The 24981-nt window shown below is 43.2% G+C and overlaps 1 protein-coding gene across 3 annotated transcripts in view; it reads right to left on the minus strand.

Moving 5' to 3' along the window:
* Positions 1-8077: 8077 nt before the first annotated feature.
* The window catches only part of rnf213a (ring finger protein 213a), a 30586-nt gene continuing 13682 nt past the window's right edge, over positions 8078-24981 (minus strand). For all 3 annotated transcript variants that reach the window (XM_047343804.1, XM_047343803.1, XM_047343802.1), the window contains 41 exons: positions 24730-24885; positions 21022-24624; positions 20817-20941; positions 20542-20658; positions 20337-20461; positions 20109-20231; positions 19950-20005; positions 19643-19796; positions 19411-19552; positions 19123-19314; positions 18902-19032; positions 18659-18816; positions 18370-18576; positions 18002-18189; positions 17767-17884; positions 17562-17662; positions 17292-17474; positions 16990-17165; positions 16779-16881; positions 16344-16458; positions 16045-16252; positions 15733-15929; positions 15506-15628; positions 15315-15425; positions 14843-15085; positions 14673-14754; positions 14536-14570; positions 14336-14436; positions 14068-14224; positions 13700-13871; positions 13138-13232; positions 12751-13002; positions 11632-11764; positions 11201-11284; positions 10927-11107; positions 10476-10677; positions 10296-10373; positions 9985-10182; positions 9710-9799; positions 9379-9557; positions 8078-8916 (listed from right to left, as the gene is read on the minus strand). In XM_047343804.1, the coding sequence (XP_047199760.1) occupies positions 8760-8916; positions 9379-9557; positions 9710-9799; positions 9985-10182; positions 10296-10373; positions 10476-10677; positions 10927-11107; positions 11201-11284; positions 11632-11764; positions 12751-13002; positions 13138-13232; positions 13700-13871; positions 14068-14224; positions 14336-14436; positions 14536-14570; positions 14673-14754; positions 14843-15085; positions 15315-15425; positions 15506-15628; positions 15733-15929; positions 16045-16252; positions 16344-16458; positions 16779-16881; positions 16990-17165; positions 17292-17474; positions 17562-17662; positions 17767-17884; positions 18002-18189; positions 18370-18576; positions 18659-18816; positions 18902-19032; positions 19123-19314; positions 19411-19552; positions 19643-19796; positions 19950-20005; positions 20109-20231; positions 20337-20461; positions 20542-20658; positions 20817-20941; positions 21022-24624; positions 24730-24885 (9351 nt within the window). In that variant the 3' untranslated portion in view covers positions 8078-8759. The remainder of the gene's footprint in view (positions 8917-9378; positions 9558-9709; positions 9800-9984; positions 10183-10295; positions 10374-10475; positions 10678-10926; positions 11108-11200; positions 11285-11631; positions 11765-12750; positions 13003-13137; positions 13233-13699; positions 13872-14067; positions 14225-14335; positions 14437-14535; positions 14571-14672; positions 14755-14842; positions 15086-15314; positions 15426-15505; positions 15629-15732; positions 15930-16044; positions 16253-16343; positions 16459-16778; positions 16882-16989; positions 17166-17291; positions 17475-17561; positions 17663-17766; positions 17885-18001; positions 18190-18369; positions 18577-18658; positions 18817-18901; positions 19033-19122; positions 19315-19410; positions 19553-19642; positions 19797-19949; positions 20006-20108; positions 20232-20336; positions 20462-20541; positions 20659-20816; positions 20942-21021; positions 24625-24729; positions 24886-24981) is intronic.

Genomic DNA, 24981 nt, shown 5'->3' on the forward strand with positions numbered 1-24981 from the left:
AAGGTTAATCAAAGACTGAGCACGTTACACAGAAGTTCCACGCTGCTTTGTAAAAATCTAAATTCACAAAGTATTTGAACCATTTCAAGTTGTTTCGCTGAACGTTGCCGAGCTGAACCTCGGACTTCACACGAACCATCTCTCCAACAGCGTAAGTGTAACGTAAGCCGACAGTGGCCCCATCAGGCCAATGAATTCTATAAATAACATTCGGGAAAAAAAGGTGGAGCAGATTTACTTTAGATACAGAACATTCAAACAGCATTCATTTTAGTCAGTACGCTCATTTATAACATTTAATTACATGTGACCTTCCTGTTATCACCAGCTGAAATTCATGTAATTCTAGATACATCGTAATTAGTGTGTATTGTTTGTGTAAGCTCTATGTGTACATTTTGGAAATCCATCCCGTTGGGGCATTGCAATAGAGTAAACAGGCTATTTTTCAAAGCCAAGAGCACTTCTGGAGAATATTTATAAATGGTCTGATTCAGACATTTCATATATCTCATTATAAACTACAGTTTTCTGAGCCCGCAAACTTTCTTGAACCGCAATCTTGATTTGCCTGGAAATATCGCTGCTGTCGACACAAGAAAAATATACATGTTTCATTTTGGAAATCAGAGCGAGAACATGAGCAGGCTGCCAGTGAGCAGCAGTAATAACCAAATGACTGCCCCTGGCAGGAAATGACATGCATGTCGTTCCTGGGCATCACAGGGTAGCGCTGACTTGCCCAAAATAGGCTCTGCCAGTAACAACACTATTACACACAGATCTCTCTATGTGTGTGCAGGTTAAAAAAGCAGGCGCTGGCAGTTGTTCCTTCCCCTCATTATTTCCATCTACTTCCCCTGCTCGAAAATCCTCGATCCTCTGATGCCATCTCTAATAGCCAAGACAACCAACAAATCACAGGCTGATCCTCACTAAGAGCTCCAGCTTGTATTTAATGCTGGCTGACCAGAAATGAGATGGATGATTTCAAGACGGATGAGGTGCCACACTTTTAAGCAATAAAGTCCATACATTATTGGATGCATATACTTCCTGATTGGCCAAGTTTAATATTGTCATAACAGAGGTTGGATATTTACCAAAAAGTCTCCTTCACAGTCACAAGTACATTTGCTTGACTGTTGGCTAACATGATATTTTGGGTAACTTTACACAATACAATGCAATATTTTTATATAATAATGGATCACATGCCCAGTTGCCCATAAGGGGTCACTCATGGTTATGAATCTACAAATCACCAGTTGCAGTATATAGCTTTTTCCATCATGTGACTTTCAGTTGATTGATTTGGTGTTCAATCACACTCAAACTTCTTTTGAGGAAAATAAATAGCCCCAAGCTCTGCACCAAATTTCAATAGGTTGATTTCCATCCACATTTTGTGCAAATTCTAACAAAATTTCGATAACTTTGGCAACAATAATAACAACCTTGTTAAAACAAATGAATGGACTCTTTAAAGAAGATGGTTTCTTTTACTTTGAAACAGACACAGGAAGTGTTGCAAATACTTTGTTACAGATTGAACAGATAGACATTGAAACCATCGTGAACGATCATTTTTTACCTTTGCACGCAGTATTTGGAGGAAATAATCGAGACCCTGAAAACATGGGCGCCGAAATGATAAGCTAGACGTTCCACAACGTACATGGGTCGGTCACGCATCCAGTGTGGCAGGAGCGCTAGGCTGCAAATTCACAGGTCGAAAACGGGTTAGAAATATGGCCTCCATGTTTGTTCAAGGAACATGACAGATGTAACAGATAAGAAGTTTTTCTCTGTCGTTATTTTCAGTTTCTGTAGCAGAGCGGAACGTCTCGGTCACATATGTCAGGTTTAACCTTGGACACGCACCCTGGGAAACTGAAGACCAGCAACTCCGTGCTCACCTTAAACCCCTTCACTTTCCACGTTAATACAAAGAGTTAATTTTATTGCCACTTTGAGATTCCCGTCTGCCTTCAAACTTCGTTGAACACTCACCAGCAGCATTTATATTAAGGCTGAGGCTGAGGAGAGTCTTTACCAGGGTTAAAACACATTCATTTCTCACCTGTGGACGTGAGATGAACCAATCTGTGCCTCCTCTGTGTTTGCCTGTTCAACTGGAGTCAATAATACACCTTTGACTCGGCCTTGTTTTGGGGTTGGGGGGGGGGTTTAATGCAGACAAGGCCGCGGCTCACAAGAAGATTGATTTATTTAAACTCCGACCACCCCTAACATGTGGCACTTAGCGTGTATCCTTGCTGGTTTCACGTGTCACTATAGCAGTGCGTGCACTCATCACAAGGACAAATATACAGCAAAGTCTCACCACTGCACCGGAGCTCTTAATGGCTGCATTGCTTATTTTGCCCCACTGCTGAAGAGAACATGAATTGTCTGGGGTTCATGGAGGAGTCCACCTCAGCAAGGCCTAATCGGGGGGCTCAAGGCCACTCCGCTTTGTCTGCTGCCACTGTACTCCGCCGAAGAATCCATATCTGAGGAATTATAATTGAGGATAAATATTATCAAGTGCAATCGGAGAGGGTGTTGTGTATTTGTGCTGGGGCCAAGAAGAGAGGCGCTGTGAAACTCAACACCCGCCCGGGCCATAACCACAGGAGAGTTCAGTCGGAGGTAGAAGAACCTTCTCGCTCCGTGGGCCGCAACGGGCATCAGGGAATACCCAGGTGAAAGGTCAAGGTATAAAGTGACGTCACAGTCTGTGTTTCATGGTCTACAGCTAACAAAAGTCTGAAGCATGAACAAGCCAATGTTCATAACATATGCAGGCTGTGGAATACCCTGTCCCTCTGGGGTTTTGTTTTTTTATTCTACTCTCTCATCACCAGGTGGAGAAAAGCAAACTAAAATCCAAGTTCTCTAATCTCGTACAGGAGAACTGTCAGCACCTCCATTAACCGTGGAAGGCTTCCTCGGCTTGTCACAACACTGGCACCAGTAGTTATCACTCTAATCCTTCGGTATCCACGGTAAACAAAACCTCTCGCACAGTCATTATCTGCTCACCGCCAAAGGCCGACAGACAACAAGGCAGGAGAGAGTGAATGAAGGGAGATGCAAGAAAGCAACGGAGAAAGAAAGAGGAGGCATGTGAGAGAAAGGAAACAAGGGGGGAGAGGACGACAAAGAGGAGACAGACAGAACAGTATTTAATTGTATTATATAACACGCTTTGCTGTGTGCCAGACAGAAACTGTTTTCTATCTTTCAAGCTGAAAAAGAAAAACCCGAAGGCATTTCTCAGCCTTGATGTAAACTGATCCTCGTTGTGTTTCATACGCGCAACAAGACCCAAACCCCTCGAAGAATGAACTCTCTACACTGACAACTCTCTGGAAATCTTACATAACAACAGTTTAGGGACATTTATGACTAAAACCTGAAAGTATAAAGACTGCAAGCGCGTATAGTCAGAGTGAAGAGTGGGGACCTAACAGGTTTGCAGAGACCTTCAGTCAAATTTAGATGTTTAAATGTGAGGCCAGAAGGAAAGAAAAGCCTACGTCCTTTCCTCTGTGTGGCATATGTGGCACAGAGACTTATACCCCTGTTGGCAGCAGAAGTGAAGTGGTAATTCTTTAAGAAATATCTGCTGGGAAAGACAGAAGAGCAGCTCCCGGTGTCCCAGCCCGGCAGCCCATGAGTCACTGCTGCAGTTTGGTGGGTGAGGGGCTCGAAGAAACAGGGTTGAGATTGGTCACACGTAGACCTCTGCGAAATAAAGTTAAGTTGAAGTTTATATATCATTTCATCTTGGAACGTAGGATATATGGCATCAACATTACCATTTCAATAATAGTGTGATGTTGTTTGGTATAAGAAGACATTGGCAGAAAGTTATCGCCCAAGTATTCTGAGGAAATAATATTTGTAAAGCTGGTCAGTCTTTGCTCTACTTGTTCACACCAGGGTTTATGTCCATGCAAGTGCAGCTGCCAGTAAGTCAGGTTAAACCATAGACTGTAAATAAAGATGGACAAGATGTCTCTACTTCCTCCCCTTGTACAAAAATGAAGCCCATACACATGCTCAACCAATCGCGAGTCCGTCTCACCCGTCAATCGTGATGTTTCGTCCTGTTTTTATGGTGTCAAATAACACAAACATCGAAATTCACTTAACGTGTACTTGTACTTGTTTGGTCTGTGTCCCATCTGTTAACATAGAGGATGCAGGGTTTATTCTGCAGCCAGTCACTAGGAGGCGTTCAGAATATTTGGCTCCACCTCAGGGGATCAGTCGTGTCATCCATCTTTATATACAGTGTATGGGTTAGACTCACTCACCCTCCACTGTCCTGTGAGATATGGACTAAAATCGTGAGGTGATTAATGTGTTGCTCCTGCAGGAAAGCTCCAAAGGACTTCCAGCCCGAGAAATGATCAGCTTTACTTAACGTGCAGAATAGTGTATCTACAGATGGCTTCCATTGGATCCTGGGAGAGACAAAAATGAACCCAGGACTCCAAAGGAATCTTCTGTAGAAGACATGACCACCAAGAAAAGAAAGGAGACACAATTGAACAAAGAAGAAACCCTTTCTCTTGCAGTATAGTATTAGTCTCCCAGGCTTGAGCCAGTGCCCCATATTGTTTGTCTTCAAACAAAATGCACAGCTGAGCATGTCTGGTTTGTATCCTCCGCCTTCGACTTAATGCAGCGCCCTTTTTTTACCATAACAAAAGTCGGGGAAAGCAACACGAGCCTCTTAACAATGTGAATGTAACTCACTACCTGAAACGTAACCCTATTATTTGGGAAATGCTCGACATATTTCTGGGCTTCTCAAACACCCACTCATCTTACCATAACAATCTGATTCAATATGTGGTATTATTGTTCCAGGACCCAAAGGCAGCGCTGTCTGCCCCGTAGCAGACGGTTTGGTATCGAAATTCAAGCTGCGGTAATGAATCAGGGCAAATTTTGAAGTTTCTCTGCCCAAGGTAAGTTCAGCTCCACCTGGATCTGCAGGGACTCTGTGAAGGTCCCATCATATTGTAGCTAATCTGCCTTCTCCTGCTCATACATGGGAGAAGATCAGATGGAGCAACCGAAGACCACATGCTTCCAATCAGAACCGATCTTTTCTACTTTATGTTTTTGAACATTTTTAAATGCATGCGAATTCTAGATGCAGAGGAGTCTTTATTAAATGTTCTCTGCGATGCCGTCGTCTGTTTCCCGCCCTCTTGTTTGCGTGCACGTCTCTGAACGGTGTCGCTGGGAAAACTTGCCCGTGCACACGGCGAAAAATCAAATCACTCTGAAATCTTGAAACGCTGCGCCTCACATAATCCCATGTGGTATGTTCCCACTTAACCAGTAATTGTATTTTCTCTTCACGTATTTAATAGAACAACATGGCAGCAGGGCTCTTAACTTCTTCCTTGTGCTTGGAGGACAACCCAAGTGTTGAGTGCAGGGAGAAGTGCACACAATTAGTTAATATAATTCACAGATGTGCTTGCTGAGGGTTTTCTCTCTCTCTCTCTCAGCATTGCACAGCAGAGCCGGGGGGGGAACCTGAGAGCGTGGACACGGGTCTCTGCTCTCACCCCACCGTGACCCACTGGCACATACATTTCAGATGACGTAGTAATTAAAATACACTAATTTGATAATAATGCAATAACAGCAGCACCCTGAAGGGCTAATTTAAAGAAAACATTTTCCCAGACCGCCGGTAAAGCAAATGTAATGCCCCCATAGAAAATACAGTAGCCCGTTGCTGTGCTGTGCTTGCCGGGGGTCTCAGGGGTATTACAGAGCACTGATTTCATGCTGCAATCATTAAAATCTTAGCTCCCTCTTGGCCCGAGAGCGACTGGCTGGCGACGGCGCCTGCGAAACGATATCGGATCCCCGAGGTGTAAAGTTGATGAATATCTGAGGCTGTTTTGCGAAGGGTTAAAGTCTGAATTGCTCCTCCACAGATCAAGGCGCAGTGACAGTGCGAAGGTGAACTTTATATTATTCTAAGGGAATTGGAAAAGTTCATAGGGCGTCTCTCGAAGGTAAAAAGATACACAGGAGCGGCTCAGGACAAATATAACGAGAAGGGAACTGATTCACATTGCTGACCTAGATTTGACATTGTTAGATTTTTAATTCTTGTTTTGTCAAATGATTTGCATTTTTCATAACAGGTCAGAGAAGAGAGAGCAACAGGAACCATGTGGATCAAAACTGGGATTACCAGATTTACTGGCCACATTCAAATCAAGCTTGTCTTCAACCATTAGACCACCGGGGAAACTGATTTTGTTTTAAATGTGCTTTAAAACAAATCCAGGTAATTTAAAAATAACGACTTTTACATCGGTTTTGAGTTAGTCTCAGTTATTTTAACACGTTTTTTTGAGTGAAGTCCTGCTTAGTCACTTTGCACAGTAATGACGATCAAGTGGTCCCTGAAGGTGCAACAGGTTTGAGGAGGAGTAGACCACATAGTCTGAACTGGAATTGTCCTACAGACTAATTCTCTTTGGAAATGTTCGGAGCAGACTTCTTTAACAATGCACTGAAAGTTCTGAAGACACAGCCAACATACTGCGGCTCAGCTGATCCCAACCCGAGTGTCCATCATGCATGAATATCATTAAGTGTGAGCCATGATGCACGGCAATTTTGCCCCTAATTCCTCCTCATCAAGAGACAAAGACAAATAAAACAAAACAAAACAGTGAGCAGGAGAAAGAATTTGGCCTCGTTGTTTCCCTCCTTTTGTACCGTTGGCTTTGAAGCCTACAGAAGTGGAAGCAAAAGTGATTGAGCTTGCTCACTGAGGCTTGTTGTACAGGACTGAGTCTCGCAAATCACGCCTCATGACCCATTAGTGTGTGTTTATTAACCACATGTACAGTACTTCCACACTTGCTAATGAGCGCCGAGGCCGGGGCATCAGCATCACCTTAGCCCCGGTGGAATGTGCTGACGGCCGGCGTTGGTTTTCAGCCTCTTGAAATGGAAAAGGTCTACGGATCTGTCCGATGGTCATAATGAGATGTATCATCGTGCAAGCGAGTAAAACTTTTAAGGTGTTTGAGGGAAATGGTCTACGACTATCCATCCATCTACTATCTATACCACTTATCCTTTGAGGGTCACAGGGGAAGCTGGAGCCAATCCAGCTGACCTTGCAACCTGGAGAGGTCGCCATGTATCACAGAGACAAACAAACCATTCACTTTCACATTCACACCTATGATCAATTCAGAGTCTCCAATCAAACTTAACCCCAATCTGCACGTCTTTGGACTGTGGGAGGAAGCCGGACTAACCAGAGAAAACGCAAACAGACACTGGGCGAACATGCCAAGACCCCGGTTGAACCGGAACTCGATCTGGGAACCTTCTGGGACAGTGCTAACCACCGTACCGCCCATAGACTATGACTTCTCTTATGGATATCATTTACTCCTTCTGCAGAGTCCCAGAGGGTGGTCGCTGGCATGGTTTACTTTAAAAGGCGCATGCTTCCATTTGTCATTGTTGTGCTAAACACTGCTGTGGTATAGAGGAAATCGAATTAAGGAGCCGTCCAGCGGCAGTCTTGTCCTTATCATTTCCATCAGCCTGATCTGAAACACATTGCGCTCCCACCAACAGAGGGTCAGAAAGTCACGTAACCTTAGGCGGGCAGCCACTTCCTGGGCCCTCCATCATGGACAGCCTCTGTTGGCGTTCGGCAGTGATGTAACATGTAAATACTGAGCAATTTACCCGTGACATACAGCAGTAACACTGCTGAGAATCTACTGAATAACAACTGTATCCACACCACGATGGGAATTATAAGAAGAAGATTTTTAACTAATTGATTCTAATTTATAGTCGACATAGGAAATGATCCAGTTTGTCTACGACGGCAGCAGAGAGCATTTACAGCACAGCAAAAACACACAGTACACAGGCCCATGCTGATATATCATTTTAACAAATAATCTGATAAATAAATTAGTAATATGCACTGGTTACAGGAGTATTTATGTATTATCCAATGATACAAAAAAACGCAGCCAAGCACACAAAGTCGACATCAATACTTTATTGTAAGAAATATATATTTTAACATCTTTTTTCAATGGATGCTCATCATTATTAAGTGTCAATGAAATCGAAATGAACAAATATCTGATTTCAACGGTGTTTTTGTTTTTATAATCTTTAAAGTCAGCAAATCTAAAAAGTGGAAGAAAGTGCAACGTTTACATGGCGACACAACATAACACGACAAGACAATGATACAAAGAACAAATGAAAATGACAACACAAAAGAACGTTGAATTAAGGGACGTGAAAAGATCGAGTGATTAAGTTTCCACATTTTGTACCTGAGTAGAATTCTGATTCTTTCCGCCTCATCGTGACAGACAAATTCACAGTACAAGTGTGTAAAGTGCAAGCAAAGACTTTAGGAATGAACAGAGTCTCTGTACATGTAGGAAAAAAAGAAAACAATAGAAAAGGAGAAAGTCCAAAAAGGAACAGTTGAAAGTTTCCTATAAGTGAGCATGTAAAATATACACATGTGGCACCATGAAGTTTAATATTAGTGCTCCTACTGAAAGGCACATCCCTGCATAAATGTGTGTAAGATACTGATTATATCACACAGTCATCTTCAAACCTGTGAGTTTGTCATGATGGTAAACGCTCGTCCGAGGGATTCAATGACAACTCAATTAAGAAGGCAGAAACCAAGTCAACCCACGTCACTGCCTCTGGCCAATCTCCTGCTTGAAGGCGACGATGAACTTCCAGGCTTCCACATAGTGGGAGAGGAGAATCTCGTCTGGGAAGAGCTCCTCCACTTCAGGGGGAATGTCCATGTCTTTCCGCTCCATGTAGGTCACCAGGGTCATCTTTAAGCTTTAAGAGACAAACCATGACCTTAAAATCCGTGATCAGATAGTGATAATACAAATTACGATACACAAACACACACTAGTAACAAAATATAACAGCCTCAATGTTTAATGAAGAGACCTCTAGAGACTGAAGTTACATATTGTACGTTTAAATTAATTAAAACATATATTGATTGAATGCCTGGCACCTTACATTATTAACCGAGGTATAATGTTTCAACTCTGTGTCTTTATAGGTTCACAGGATAGAAATTATCTTTGTTATAAAGTCTAATCAAACAAAATACATTTGTATAAATTGTATGATTATTAGTATAAAAGTTTTAGCCTAAATTTTGGGGAAAAAAACACATCCATTTTGCAACTAGTTTCTCTAAATCTCAGACCTGAGCATCACTTTATCTGTAACTGAAAACGGGGTCAGTGGATTGCAACTAAATGAATAAACAACATTTGGTTTTACCCCCAGTCAGGCCTGTAGGTGTCAGGTGCGTCAGGCTTTTTAAGAACCAGCACCAGGAACTCGTGCATCTCCAGCAGGAAAGTGTCAGCGCTGCTCTTAGAGAAGAAGCCAGTCAGAAGCCTGTGCTCGTCCTCGCCCAGAGCCTGTTTGTACTGTTCTGAGACTCCAACAAATGGATCCTGAAGAACACAGGGAAGGAAGAAATAAACAAGTATCCATTAAGCCACCCATATTGGCTAAAATGCATCATTAAATCATACATCTCTACTACTGCTACTATAAATATTATTATCATCTGTATCTGTATGTTGGCAGCAGTGTGATGCTTTACCCTCTTCAGCCGCAGCATATTTTCCGATTTGAGTGAAGCCAGCAGCTGCCACAGCGCCACACAGTGCTTCAGACAGCACACGCTCAGGGCCTGCAGGCCAAACAGGGAGAGAAGTAAGTTGTTTGTTCAGTGCATAAAAAAGACCCACACAAATTAAGACCTTGTTGATTGACAAATAAAATACTCAGGGAGTAACAAAACTGTCCAGACTGGTTATTGTGTGGAAGCGAGAGGAAGATATGAAAGAGAAAAAAAAATGCCTCCGTTAGGCCGACCTTGAGGATGTGTGGGGCCAACTGGTTTCCCATCTGCAGAACGTCCTCCAGGTAGCAAGACAGCTGCATTTGCGGTTCTCCCCCAGTCATGGCAAGAAAGCCGAGGGCCACCTCCAGCTTGGACAAGGCCTCACACACCTCGCTGTAGGAGTGGAGCTCGCCAGCCACGGCGAACAGGGTGAGAGTCTGAAGAGAATCCTGTCGGCACACAGACACAGATTGTAGACACTCACGAGGGGCTAGCTCCAGCAACATGGGGTCATATGTGAGAAATGGCAGCTCCAGTGGGCTACTGGGAAATCCAGACTTACTTGCTTTACTTTGGTTTTTACATCCTTCAGGATAATCTCATAGTTGCGGTCATGTCTGTTCACCAGTGTTGGGATACCCTGTGGTAAAGAAGAAAAAAAAGGAAAATAGTGTCTTCACAAATTTTGCACGATTTTCGGGGGAATGACACAGTACTTTACTTCTGCTTGTCATTTGCTCACATTGAGAGTGATGAGAGGTTTTCCCAGCAGGAAGCGGGACACAATCTGCTGCTGGATCTTGGGCAGGTCGTACTCATGAATCGTCTCCTGGCCTCTCTCGATGCTGTACTGGGTGTTGGAGAGAACCAGGGGCATCAGGTCTTTCTCCAGCTCATACCGAATCACATGCAGCTCCGTCAGATCTGCAGGGCTCACTTTGTAGCTGGGGAAGAGATACACACACCGGTCACCCAAGAGACAGTGTCTCCTTATTATAGTAAAGCTGCAAACTGACATGTTCTGTTCTTTCTTTCTTGCTATGCATTTAAAAATCCACAAATTATCTCACCCTCCTTTTAGCAATCTCAGTTAAACCAATACACTAATATTCCATCCAGGGAAGAAGTTCACAAGCTGTATTTCTACAGTCAAACATGTACAAGTGAGATAAATGTGGCATGAGCGCCCCCACCTGGTCTCCTCTCCAGTGTGTTTGTCCACACAGTACACCAGCTCATTGTGGAGGGCGATGAGGTAGCTGACAAGTGCCGTAGAGCACAGGCCCGGGCCCTGTCGCCGTGGTAACAGCACCTTAAAGTCACTGTTGAGGTCCAGGTCCTTCTCGCAGAACTCGGCCGGGATCTTAATCTCACCTGGACATTTTTAATCCAAGTTTCATTAGAGCCCAAAGCAGGACAGAGCAGTGTTTGTTGAACAGGAAGTGGCGTGTTGGTGTTTATATTTACCGTTGGTTGCCAAGGACACTCTGAGCTGATTCCAGGTCGTCAAGAAGATTTTGATGTGTTTGTCATACCAGGTTTTCAGCGCAACTGCACATATGAAGAAACTGTAAATGTCCTTCGAAATGTACACAGGTCAACTGACAGTAAAACATAAAAAAACAAACAAAGAGAAAACACAAGTTGTTCACTCGAGTGGCTCGCACGTGTGGAAGAGATCGCTCCTTCAAGACCACTCAATCACTGTCTCCTCCCAGGTTAAAACAACTCACTCCTTGGCAGGCGGCTCTTTAAGCCGTGTGTTGCCAGCTATTTTACTATGACATTTCCGAGAAAGCGGTAATTAGGAGTTGTGTGGAACTGTGCATCTCTTGTGTAAATGAGTCATACGGTTGAAAACGCTGAGAAGCACTGGTGCAGACAGTTAGTTTCATTACCTGCTTTCTGACTGTGGAGGAAATCGGCAATGGAGCCAAAAGTCAGCTCAGTGATGTTCTGAAACTTCTTGACCAGATCCCTCTGCAGCGTGAGGACGTCAGGAAGGTGTTTCACCAGCCGCAGCTCTGCTTCCTAAAGACAAAATAAAAGATAGTGGCTCGTTTAATGGTTGATCGCAAAAATGTGTTGTGTAACTCGTGTAACTGTGTTGTGCCGAACCTTAAAAAAATAACTGAAGCCACAGAAATTTAACTGTATGATCCCAGTGGTTAGTTTTTTTATTTTTATTTGTTATTATTTAACACAAATTAAATATGTACGACAGAGGATAAGGGCCATATTGAAGAAAACTAATTATGAATTAATTCGTAATTTAATGGAAAAACTCATAATATTTTGAGAATAAAGTTTTAATTTAACAAGAAAAAGTTGTAATATGTTTCGCAAATAAGCAGCAAGAGGAACCAGTGTTTCACCCCTGGATCCAAAATCTTGAACCAATCTCATTGTTTCTTGAGAAACTATGAAACCTCCTTGAGCATCACGCAGATGGAACCAAACATAATCTCGCAGTCGACCACGACCAAACATTTCCTCCTCCACAAAAGAGGCAATTTCCACTCAGCCTGTGTGGTTCTTTCTTCAGAATAGTCATGTTTCCTCCTTAATCTTTTCAAAGTCCTGATACGGAAAATGTGACACTGCTGTGCCAAAAGATGAAGTATTTTGTGTATTAGTGAAACCTGTACTAAAGAATAACTCAACAAGATAAAATGATGATGATTATTCCTCAAAATCGCTGTATTTCTTTCCCCTTTAAGGGACTGTAATACTCCATTACAATTTACACACAATCTCCATTACTAATCTAAACAAGTTTTTAGGTTTCTTTTAATAATGTACTAAATAATAATTATTTGAGTATATAATGTTTGACACTAGTCTTTTAATAAATCTTGATTTTACAAATTCTATAGCCATTATGCAATACATTACTATGCATCCTCTTCGAAATAAAGTATTTTATTCAGAATATAAACCACTTTTCTATCAGCAGGACACAGGATTCTTTTGCTGTCTTTTAAAAGTGGACGTGCATTTGGCCACTGTTTTCTTACCTTATGCAGAAATCTCCAGAGCACAGGCAGGGTGTCTTTGCCTTCGTTCTGCTCTACAATATAAGAGAGGGTGAGCAGAGACACTTTCTCCCTGCAGCTCCACACTGCGGAAACATGGATCAGAGAATTTGAGGGAAGTGAGGCCAGGAAGAGACGAGGATCGCCGAACATGAGCTTCATGACTGGATTGGCGGAGACACGGGAGTCAGCCCGGATGAATTCGTTCACATCATTCAGCCGTTTAGCTAAGTCCTGAGGAGGAGATGACGACAGAGGAAAACAACATGTTATATGCAGATCTCTCACAAACAGGATGAATTATTTACTGATATTATCCTGTTTGCTTTATTTATTCCCTTTTAGAAGAAAAAAAACAAACATTTCTACCTTCAGTTGAGGTATGATGATGGCATTGCTCACTTCCACCTCCCATCCATTTCTAGCCTCTTTGGTGGTGAGATCATTGTCGTAGGGAACAGGCCCTGAAACAGGAGACCAGCGGATTTTAACAGTGGAAAGTAATACTTTAAATCTGGACGTTACCAGAGTAGTAACATCACCATATCCGCTTGGATTATTTGCAAAACTACAAGTAACATTGCAAAGGACAACTGGGACCTAGAAATTCTACATTTGTTTACATGAATGACTTCAAATGACTTAAACGTTACACACTCTTGACATCTCCTGTTAGACTTGAATTACAAAATGGCCCCGTACAGTTTCTGATCACTAGAGGGCACACTTTCACTTGTCTCCTCTTCTGTCACTGTCCCACATGCAACAGTGAACAGAAGATATAATACACAGCAAGGAAAGGTCAACAGATCTTGGTATTTAGTTGCCTCTAGAGGGACCACATAGATTCAGATATCTTTATCTTGGTATGTTAGTAATAGTTTCATAGTGGTTTTATGATGTTGCAGCTTTCGGTTAAGTTGTTCTTTACATTTTTGCTGATGAGGTTCCAGGAGGCTGTCGATGAGCAGGTGAACAGTGCTGATCGTGTCGTCTGTCCCTTTGCCCAGAGATCTGATAAGATGATCCATGTCCTTCCGCAAGTGGGCGAGTAGAAAAGCTCCCGGGTCAGCGACTGTTGGCTTGATGATGGCAGATATGGACTAGAAAAGCAAGCACAGTAACTAACTGGTCATACTCCCTCCTCTGAGCAGCATATCAACAACGCAATATGACTAGAATGATGGGATTTGTATTGAGGACACACAAGTTAAAGTCTCCTACGAGTGTTCCTTTAAAACACTTGAGAAGATGCTGCGAGGTAGAATGATCTGCATTGAAACTGTACTTATTATTTACCTGTGGGTGGTTGCAGGCGCCAAGCAGCATGGCCATGTGAGTTAGCATGCGCACAATGTTGAAGGGAAAAGGGGAAATGCTCTTCGTGTCCAGCATATCTGGATTGTCCCTGCGACTTGGGTCACCAAGGATGTGGCCCGTCTGGGTACGGTCACCCCTGTCAGAAGAAAACGCATAAATAAATCCAAACAACAATAAAACAAGCTATAATCAATTGTCATCTTTATTACATTTTTCCTCTTAAATTGTTAACTTATCGGCCTCTTACTGAATTTGAGCAACTTGAAATCCTGGCGCATTGACGTGGTTGTTTCCTCCAATCACAGCATTGCAGTCCAAACAGCGACTTGTTTGCATGGGCCGGCCACACTAGAGAGGAATAAATAGGAGGAAAGTCAAATCAAAAGAAGAATGACAAATATACTGGGAAAACTCACAGACTTCTGAGTCAGATTGAACAGAACATACCTCTCCGATGGTGGAGGGGTGACCATTTGGACAATCTATGGTGAAAGTAAATAAAAAATGAGTGTTCGGCTGTAATAGCATTTTCAACTGACATATTTCACATGTTCAATGGTGTAATTCTTTTGTTTTTCACTTACAGTACCACTGCAGTGGTTCCGTTTGCAGAGCTTGTCGAGCCACTGCTAACATGTCCTCCGGCATGCTGGGCAAGAAGGCGGCCTGTATCCAACACACAACAAAAAAACATGCAACTCACTTCAGAGAAGGAAAAGTTGGCAACAGCGAAAGCAGCTTACATTATACATACCTGCATGTTGGCAGGTGCTGTGCTAAGTTGCTGGAGAGGGGCTAAGATCCCCTGGTTCCCACAGAGCAAGACAGCAGCCAGGTGAATGGTCAACTCCACCAGCACATACTGGATGCTAGAGGCCCGAGGACGAACAGTCAAGTGCCCGAGTTGATTGTTCACCAGAGCCAAGGCAAACGGCTTCACCGCTCGGCTGCCAAGGAATTTGGAGGTCTGAATGTAGGACGCCAGGACTTCTAATAGCTGTGGTGACAAAGATGTAATAAAGTAATTGTCAGTTTCAGTAACTTTAAAACAGCATGTGGACATGGCAGCACTGTACAGAATGAGGAAATCAAATCAGTTCACACTTGTCTTTGGTTGGTTTTGGTCTAGTTACTCTCAGGAGAACAAATGTGTTTTGTGTTAAAAACAAACAAAACATGTCGGATCGTATCAGAGCCGCTCACTGGGTCTCAGTGTAGGGACCTACCTCAGGCTTCGGGTGGAAGCAAACATTGGCTTCTCCGTAGAGAGCGGTGACTTCTCTGTACAGCGCCAGCAGAAGATAAACTGTTTTCAACTGTGGCAAACATCTGCACCCCTAGGAAGACAACGCAAAAGAGAGTCTTGAGTCCCGAGATATGACTGTGAGTAAGTAATGAGAAAGTGATGCGACATTACCTCACAAGTCTCATCCAGTCCGGCCACTTTGCCCTCCATCAATCCCTTTGCAAGAGCATTTCTGATTGTCTTGTAGTCTTCTCCACACACAAGATACCGGTCTATCGCGGTGGCTTCTTCTCTCTGGTTGAAATGCAACAGTTGTTAATTACTATCGTTACATTTGGAAAATGATTCAGCCTTCAATGGGGCAGTAACACTGATGACTATATTGTGGATATCCAAACCTTTTGCAGAGCTTCCTCGGGGAAGAGCCAGTGCTGTTGATCCATTTGGAGGAGTTTCAGGACAAGCTCCACTCCGTGTTGGCTGCAGATCTTACGGATCAAGTAGATACGATACCAATCGTTTCTACTTCGCTTACACAGGTGCATCACACTGGTCAGGAAGGCTGTGGTGCCACTTTGATCAACGTTCTGGGACTCTGGGAAGTTTAAAATTAACAGAGAAAGAAGAGTAATTTAAACACAAACAAGCAAGTTGACACCTGACACGTTTACGTAGGAAACTACTCCTGACATTTCATCCCAGTGACACACCTTTGGATCTGAGCTTTTCTATGATGAGGCGGGCAGCCATATCCAGGTCCATACGCACTCTGGCCACCTGCTGCAGATACTCCACCGTGGCTGTTTCAGCAGACTGACCGTGTGCTTGCAGGTAGTCAGTCAGAAAGGCACTTTCATTTTGCAGACACACCTGCTGGTCTGCAATTGACCTGAACTGCAACCTCTCTAACATGGAATCCTGTAGAAAGGAAAGGGGTCAAAAGTAAACACAAGCTGTATCACCGTGTAACAAGCTGCAATACCAGAGTCAAATTGGAATTCTTGCATACCTCCAAGCAGTTCATGTACAAGCAGTAAAGTTCTGTTTTGTCCGTCTCCTCTAAGATGTTGCTCTGCTCAATCGCCATCAGATGCTGCTGCAGGTAACCTTTGACTTCATCAAAGCTTGAAAAACAGGGCAGCTCATTAAAAATCTTGAAAGCGCATACCTCCACAGTCCTCTTATGAAACCACATTTAAATTCACAAGAACCAGATCTTTATTTGGTTCCCACCCAAATTGCACAGACTCATAAATACTAGTCCGCAAAACAAAAAAAAGCCTTATTTCATAATGTTAAAGAAAGTGAAAAGAAAAATGACAAGTTCATCAAGTTTAGCATATTCCTGCTAACTAACAGATAAACAAACAAACAAACAACTCATAACCTCTGTGGCAGAGTTAAATATGAAATCTGTGCATAATGTGCAACCACAGCAACTTACCTGTATTTCAGGAGCAGTTTGAGCACCACTGATCGAACCACTGGATTTTTATCCACATAGTCATCAAAAGGAGAGAGCACCTTTGTCAGAATTTGGCGATTATCTGTCGAAAACAACAAACAAAGGATATTTAGGACCGAAGAATATTTAATAGCAGATACATAGTTGTATGTACATAAACATAGTGACCAGGTTTAGAAGAGTGACCTACCTCTGCTGCTTTTGAGAATGGGAACAGTGTTGCCTTCCACCATGAGAAAGGACAGCAAATGACGTATGACAGCAGAACAGGGGGGAGAGTTGTCCTTGAAGCACACAGTAGACACCAGGTCTACGAAGAAGGCGTTGCACTGCTTCCTGAATTGAGCACGTTGGTTGACGAGGATCCTACACAGAACATGAAATTATTTGTTTGAGCATGGAAACCCGATCATGAGTTTTTATGCTGTTTTATGAGGAACAAACCAAACAAGCATTATTTTATCCGTCTCTAATCCACATGCAATTACCAACCTTGTGGCCTCTGAAGGAATCATGGGAAAGTTGTCTTCGACGGGCTGCATGCAGAGGGGACAGTACATCTGACCAGGGCCCAGCCACTGTTTGATACAGGCTACACAATAGATGTGGTCACATGGGAGGCAGAGTGGATCGAGGGGGTGTCCCATACACACCGGGCACATTGGAAGACCAAACCTGAATACAACAGAAATAACAGATTGAAAGAAAGTACAGTAGAGGAGATTCTGATAAAGTGCAAAAGTTAGAAGAGTGAATTTCTACCTGAAGATGCGTTCACTGGCTCCATCTTTGCAGGATTTGAGCAAACCAATAACAGCCTCAAATGACTCCTGAGTTTTGAGGTCTGAATTTTTTTCCAGCATCTTGACAGAAGAGATAGATTTCATGATGGATGGAGGAATAATTGAGGTCATTGAGAAAGCAGTTTTTGGATAATTCACTGAATCAGTAGAGAGAAACAACCAACCTCGCCAAGCCTTCTTGTGTGCTCCAAAACTAGAGGTGTGAGCTTCTTCTCGACATCCTCGCTGCCAAACATGTGCTCCACAAATAGAGAGAGAGAAAATATCCGATTCCATCCGGCTCTGAGAAACACAAATAACCATCCAAGTCATTATAGCTACAAGCGTAACACCTCAACCTCAGCATACACAGCTAAAGCAATTTGGAAAATCTGGGAAGGTGTAGTAAGCATTACTCACTGGACTCTACATGCGATCGCTTTGCTCCTGTCTCCATAATGTCTTACACTCTCCTCGGAGCAGATTAACTCAATGGGAACCTGCCGTTTTTTGACCTGCCTGAGCCAGGCTTGTCTTTGGGCATCTGTGTCCAGGAGTCGAGGGTCCAGGTACTCGACACACGCAAAAGCAACATACACGTCGTGGACCTTGGTGACAAGAGGAATACGATCACTACACATTACAGGCAGCAGATATATTATAAACATGGCCAAAAAGAATTTAAACTCGAATTCATGAAATCATGCACACCAAATTCAATAGTCTTTGAAAAAGCATAAAGAGGAGGAAGACAAAAATATAGATAATAATCCTGATAAGAGGCTCACCAGTTCATCCCCATCTTTGCCATGAAGATTCCTTAGGAGTTCCTGGGTCACCTGGGGCTCGATGCAGATCATTCTCGAGAGGTTCTGCAGCCGGTTTTGGAACTCATGATAAGCAGCATGGACCCATGGAAGAGATGCCACTGTTTCGCTGTCACTGTTCTTCGATCGCAGCTCATTGACACAACAATTTAAGGCACAACACAGAAGCTGTAAAAATAGACAAGTGTGCATTATTAGAAACAGACAAATGCGGTTTTAAAATACGAACATAAATTTACAGAAAAACAACCTCCAGATCTGCCCGACAAGTCACGTTCATTGTCATGGAGATGAAATCTTGAAGGTAGCGTTGAAAAAACTCTGTTTGCATCTCCAAGTCCCCTTTCGCAATGTATCGTCCCAATGGTGTCTTCCAAAAGAACTCATCAAACTCTTTTTGAGTGTGGCCTAACATATGGAAATGATATATGAGCAAAAAGGCACACAAATGACAGTGGTGAAATATGGAAAGCACCTGAGAACAGTCAATTACCTTCGTGTTGAAGCGCATGAACCCAGAGCTCCTCAAGGTAGTCCTTGATCCTCCAGCTGAAGGGCATGCTACAGCTCATGTTCTGGTCTTGGGAAATGTAGTTCTGTACAAGGATGGTTCTCGTCTCAGAGCTGTGAAAAGAAACAATTTAAAGTTTATACATTTTGAGATATAAGAGTTATCCATTATCTTTTACAAGTTACAATATTACCACCACTTACTTGTGTTCTCTTGTTAGGTGTGGGATTTCCAGAAACTTATCATCTTCAAAGATATCTAACCACAGCCTCTTAACAGATTCACCACAGTTTCCATCTAGAAGGATGTCCAAGTTTAGGTCACGGTCAATGACTGAAACGAGTTGCGCCAGGAGAGGGGCGACCACAGCCTGAACACGCTTCCATAAGGTGTGCCTGTCATGACCCCAAAAAGGTTAATGGTGCTGTCCAAAAAGATATGAATATATCAATATCAGCAAATGTTGGCACATTTTGTATTGTATCACTCACCTGAAGGTGCCTCCTTCTTGCAAGGCATCGATGTTTGAGGCCTCCTTGATCACCCAGTTGCTTTTGATGGATGAAAATGTGCTGCCATCATAAACTGCCAGCAACGAGTGAATATGTCTTTTCACACTTTGAAGAAATTCACCTGACAAGAGTTCGATATCATGAAACATCACATCACAAAGAAAATGAATCAACAAAGAAAACCTCATAATGAAGTTATTATTTTTTTTACCATTTCTTTCGTCATTGTCACTGAGAAGAGTCAGTAGGATCTCAACTCTCCGAGTACTGCGGAGACCGCTCTCCACTTGGTCCCTCAGCATGCCCACTGCACTCTGAACACAACTCCGCAGCAATGCTGTCGTGTCCAGAACATTGTCCCAGCCCTGCAGCAGGAGGACACACAGGTCAACAACTAGCCCCTGACAACTGCTGCATATACTTCATGTCCAATAATATAAATGACTTTCAGTTTTTTTCAGTTTAAGAAAAACATTTATTGGAGATAAGATGCAAAGATTTGCAATTTATATACGCACATTTGTCTCTGCTTCCTCCTGCTCAATACCGCTGTACATATCATCCACTTCCATAGCTGTGCAGAAGAAATTTGTAATTTGAAATCATCAATTATTTTCAATTTGAAGACATTATATGTAGTGGATATTATTCCTATGAAATATTTATCAACCACTTACCCTCAGGCAGACTCAGCTTCGTTTCAAACATTTGGCTGATTGTCATTTTTTGCAAGACTTTGATGTCAGAAACGATGTCTTCTGATCGTCTGAGGTCATCGATGTGAACTGACCTCCAGGGTCCTGTATGTATCAGCATATGTCAGATTATCCTCTACTCACAAAACAATGTGATGAAAAAAACACGGATTTACAAAAAATTATTTTATTCAGTTTTATTAGCTTTACCTCCATGGAAGCCGACATAGGAAGTCCCACCTTCCATCCTTGGTAGTCTGGTGATGAAGTAGAAAAAGACCTTGCTTCCTGTGCTCTCCTGAGCTATTTTGTTGATTTCATTTATTGATGAATACCTAAAAATTAACAGGAAAAACTCAATATGGCAAAACCATAAATTGCTGCCTACCCAACAGAGGAGAAACGTTGGACCTACTTTGCAGATGCAATGAGGTTGGCACTGTGGGAGGCTTCATCGAAATCACACTGGATGATGAGGATCTTGTTGCAGGGTCCAATGTCACTGCCTCCATTTTCAGCAGTGAGGAAGTTCCTGCAAGGAAACAAGGATTTGATCTTTAGACTGAGATCATGCCTTAGCAGACTAACCCCCGATAGTTATTGACTGTTGAGAATATTAACAAGTCACGATTAATGGGTCATGACTGCTATGAAGTGTAAAATAATACATTCTCCAATATATCAACAAACCTGATTTTCTTCAGGAAGGAGAGCTCTGTGTCAAACTGCTGAAGTGAGAGAAGCTCGACACTTAGAAACATTTGCTCCAGTGGTTCCAAGTCAGATGACGTCAAAAGTCTGGAGAATGTTGTCACCTATGATTAAAATGGCAATTAGTGAAAACAACTGTAGGATATATTTAACACTGGTATGGTATAATAACTTTAAAAGTTACCTCTGTGAAGCAGGAGCAGCCATGGACTTCCTGTCTTGTGTGAGCAAGTATGTAGTCAGCCAAACAACTGTTATTTTGCTCTTCAAAGTAGACCCCGGCCAGATGTTCACTCTCTACTTTGGGGAGCTCTGTGCAGTCCAACCGCACCACTGAGTCTGGTGTAGCACATTTGAGCAGTACGAGTTTAGCTTCTTCAAGAACTCGCCTCTCTGGATCGGAGATTTCTAAACTTTCCTTCTGCTTCTCCATCACTTGCAGAACCACAGAAGCACACGTGTCTGAGTGGTAGCCGATGAAGACGTCTGGGGGTTTGTACTTGTACGTAGGACCCAGGTTTTGACTGCTGAGGGACACAAAAAGTCTCACCCATTTCTCCAATTCATCCACCGTCCTCCTCTGCTCAGCTTTGAGGACAGTGTGGATGTCCAGGTAGTGTTTCTCCAGCCTGTTGATGAGAGGTATCGGGAACTGTTTATACACCACCTCTTTTTCCTCAACGACAATTAGCCGAAAGTCTTTGTGCACCCGGCATTTCACACGGTGGGTTCCCAGTCCAAGGTCGACATACTTCTGTCCTCCCAAGCAGACGTAGTATTGGTTGAGAGCGTCATAGAGACTTTCATAGAGGTTCTGCAAGTTTAGGAGCACAACTATTTGACCTGTTTCCATGCAAATCTTTACTCTGTTGATGTTGCGGCAGATCTGGGTATACTCTTGGTCTTTTGGGAAGCTGGATCCAAAGATTATTTCGGGCTGAGAACTTTCTGAGAAGAAGGTCTGCTGCAGGATCTGTAGGGCTGCATAATTTTTTGTCAGCACCAGCAAGTACCGACACTCTTCTTCCTGTCCAACTGCCTGAATGTTTTCTCTCACAAACTCAATGGCACTGATGTTGTCCAGGCTGGGCGCCATCTGTAGTCTTTTGGTAAAGACAGCAACTGCATCCACATCATCCCTGCCACTGAAATTTCTCAGCACTGCTTTCACGGTTTCCTCTGCTGTTGGCTTCCGCTGAGAGGACTTGGCAGCAGCAAAAATCATCTTAATCAAGCTGTAATAGTCGCGTAGGCCAAAAAACCCTTTGCCTTGTTTGTGGCAGATCTTCAAGTAGGCTCTTGCAAAGGGTTGGAAGAAATCCCTGACCTTTTCCAAAACCATTGCATCAGATGAGCATATGCCTTTCGCACTTTCGATCAGTTCCTTCTCATCAGGGTCACCTCGGGAGACAAAAATGCCTCTGTTCATCTTTGCAGGGTCTAGAGCCCAGTTGGAGATACCGATAAAGCCCACCTTTTTGTGCGGGAGCGGCTCATCGTCAATGCATCCCTCTTCTAGCAGTGGGTGAAGGGTTTTCAGTGGCATCTTTGGAGAGTCCTCGGCCAGGCCAATCTCATCAAGAACCACAACTGAAATGTATTCACTCAGGTTCTTTCCTTCCTGAAAGCGTCCACATTGCTTGAATGTATTGATGATGCCTTCTGGTGTTGAGTGGGGGCTGCACTGGAAGGACACCAAGTGGACCTGTTTCAGCCTTTTGTAGAGGTCAGAGTGAGCAGCTTGACCTTGCATTGCATCGGCCACCAAGGTTTTAGACAGAGATTTTGAACTTCCAGGTTTTCCAACCAAGAAGAGAGGGATTCTTAACTCAATGCAGAGAACCATCATGAAGACGTTCTCTTTGAGAGCACTGTTTCTTGCAATAGTATCCCCCATAGGCACGCCACTTAAAAGTAGATCTTGCATGAGTGAAATTTCCTGCATTAATTTTGCTGGGCTGTATGCTGGTGGCAGGCTTTCACTGACTTTCTGTCTGTATTTATCCTTATGTTCTAGGCAGGCATGGTAGCACACTCCGATTGCCATGACTAGAGACCAGAAAACTGTGTCCCTAACCTCAGGCTGTCTCTGACGCCTTTCATTTTTATCTGAGTTTTGTTTACTCTCAAACGCTTCAAGCTCTGCAAACAACATGGCGTGGTTTTCATAGAACCAAACAAAAGCCTGCATGCAGCGTTCAACATCTCTCAAGCTGACAAAGCTGCATTCGTCGTTTCTTTTCCTCATATACTGCTGTGAGGCTGAAAGAACCTCAGCGATGCACTTGGTGTAACTTTCAGGGATTGTTTTACTTTCAACCACTCTTTGCACAATCTGCTGGATGTATATTTTTTCTGTGAGATCATTTAACTGGCCAAAGTCCCACACCAAAGGGATCATGCTGGGCGGCAATGCTTGCACTCTATACACCAACTGACGGAGAGGGATCGATCCAAGCTTTTCATCTGTCTCTTCAGATCTAACTCTGTAACCAAGACCAGCAGATTCTAGCCTCTGAATCATCTCGTCTGTGTGCTTTCGGTAAGGGTTGCATGCTGCGATTATCTGCAAACCGCTGTGGCGTGTCAACCTTTCTCCCTTGACTGTCCTGTCACAGAGGACCTCCTTAATACTGCTGATGGCCTCAGTAGTGTTGGCCTCATCAAAAAAGAGAACAGAGTCAAATCCATATTCTTGCTTGTTGATTAAAGCAACGTCTTCGGCTTCTCGGACTTTGTTGTAAATCATCTCTGAAGATGTCCCTCCGTGGACCTTGACCAGCTTCATGTTCTCAGTGGCCACTCCACTCCTCCGCAGCTCACAGAGGAATTTGATGAGTCTCGTCTTGCCACACCCTGTCTCACCCATGATAATGACAGGGATGCCGCACCTGAACCGCATATGGATTGCCAGCATCTTCAGAATGTTGTCAGTTGTGAGCTCGTATGTTTCATCAGGGTCAAGAGGCCACTGGATACCGAGAACGTTGCAGAGTCGCTCTATTTTTTCCCCTCTTGGCAGGCTATCAAAGTTGATGTTGAAAGGGACTCTCTGTAGTTTTAAGCCGTCATACAATACCCTTGTCATGACATTCGACTTTATCACCCTTTTAGAGGTAGGGTCAATGGCATCGACAGAGTTTTGGTCATTGAGCTGAAGATGGAAACCAATGAAGGTCATGGACACATGGTCATCATTAAAGAAGATGTATGGATGTGGTTCTTTTTCCCATCTCTTTCTAATCATAAAAGGAGCCAAGTCTTCATCTCGGAGACCAGTGAGGTCCATCTGCTGTCTGCCAGGACTCTGGTCAGAGATACTGAGTGATGGCGTGGCAAAGTCCTTTGCCATCAGGATCATGAAGTCCACCACAAAGGTTTTGAATCCAGTAAGTGTGTCTCCAGTGATAGCAGCATCACAAAAAACAGATGTTTCACAGTCTTGCAGCTGAAAGTTAAGGAACCATGCAAAATTTCTCAGTTCTGCCCAGGATGGGTCCATAATGCCACAGTACATGAGAAGCATCTGAAGACATTCCACACGTGACCCTTCAACTCCCTGATACTTGAACCCGTCAAGATCAGTGTGGTTATGAAATCGTGTGAGATACTGATATGGCCGCTGAAAGGCTGCACTCCTGAATTCCTTATCATCCATCAATGGGTCATCACTGTTCACAACGTTAGGATAATCTTGCTTGCTCATCTCAATCATCAGCACCTCTTTGGGTGGTCGGCAGAAAATATTTGGGAACACGTCTACGAATGTGCTGTTCACAGTTTGAGCCTAAGCAGTAATAAAAAAAAGAGATAAAAGCACAACCCAACGTCAGAAACGGTTTAAAATCAGATAACAAATGTGCTGTTAGTGCCAAAATGCTTTAAAACTTACCGGCCGTGCAGCATTTCTGGTTGACTTAACAGACGGCTCTAAAATCTCCATGACATACAGCTGCTGGTCACTGCATTTCCACATCCTTCCCTCAGAATCCATCAGGTAGCGCAGAATCAAGAGTTTGAAAAGAAACTCATGGAGGCCTTTCTGCACCTTCACAGACAAAATACAGTCCATTAAGATTATATGCGATATGTTGAGGCCTATCTTATTGAAAAGGTTATACTACTCTAAGCTCCAAAATAATGT

Source organism: Hippoglossus stenolepis, chromosome 16, assembly GCF_022539355.2.
Source record: "Hippoglossus stenolepis isolate QCI-W04-F060 chromosome 16, HSTE1.2, whole genome shotgun sequence".
Taxonomy (NCBI): domain Eukaryota; kingdom Metazoa; phylum Chordata; class Actinopteri; order Pleuronectiformes; family Pleuronectidae; genus Hippoglossus; species Hippoglossus stenolepis.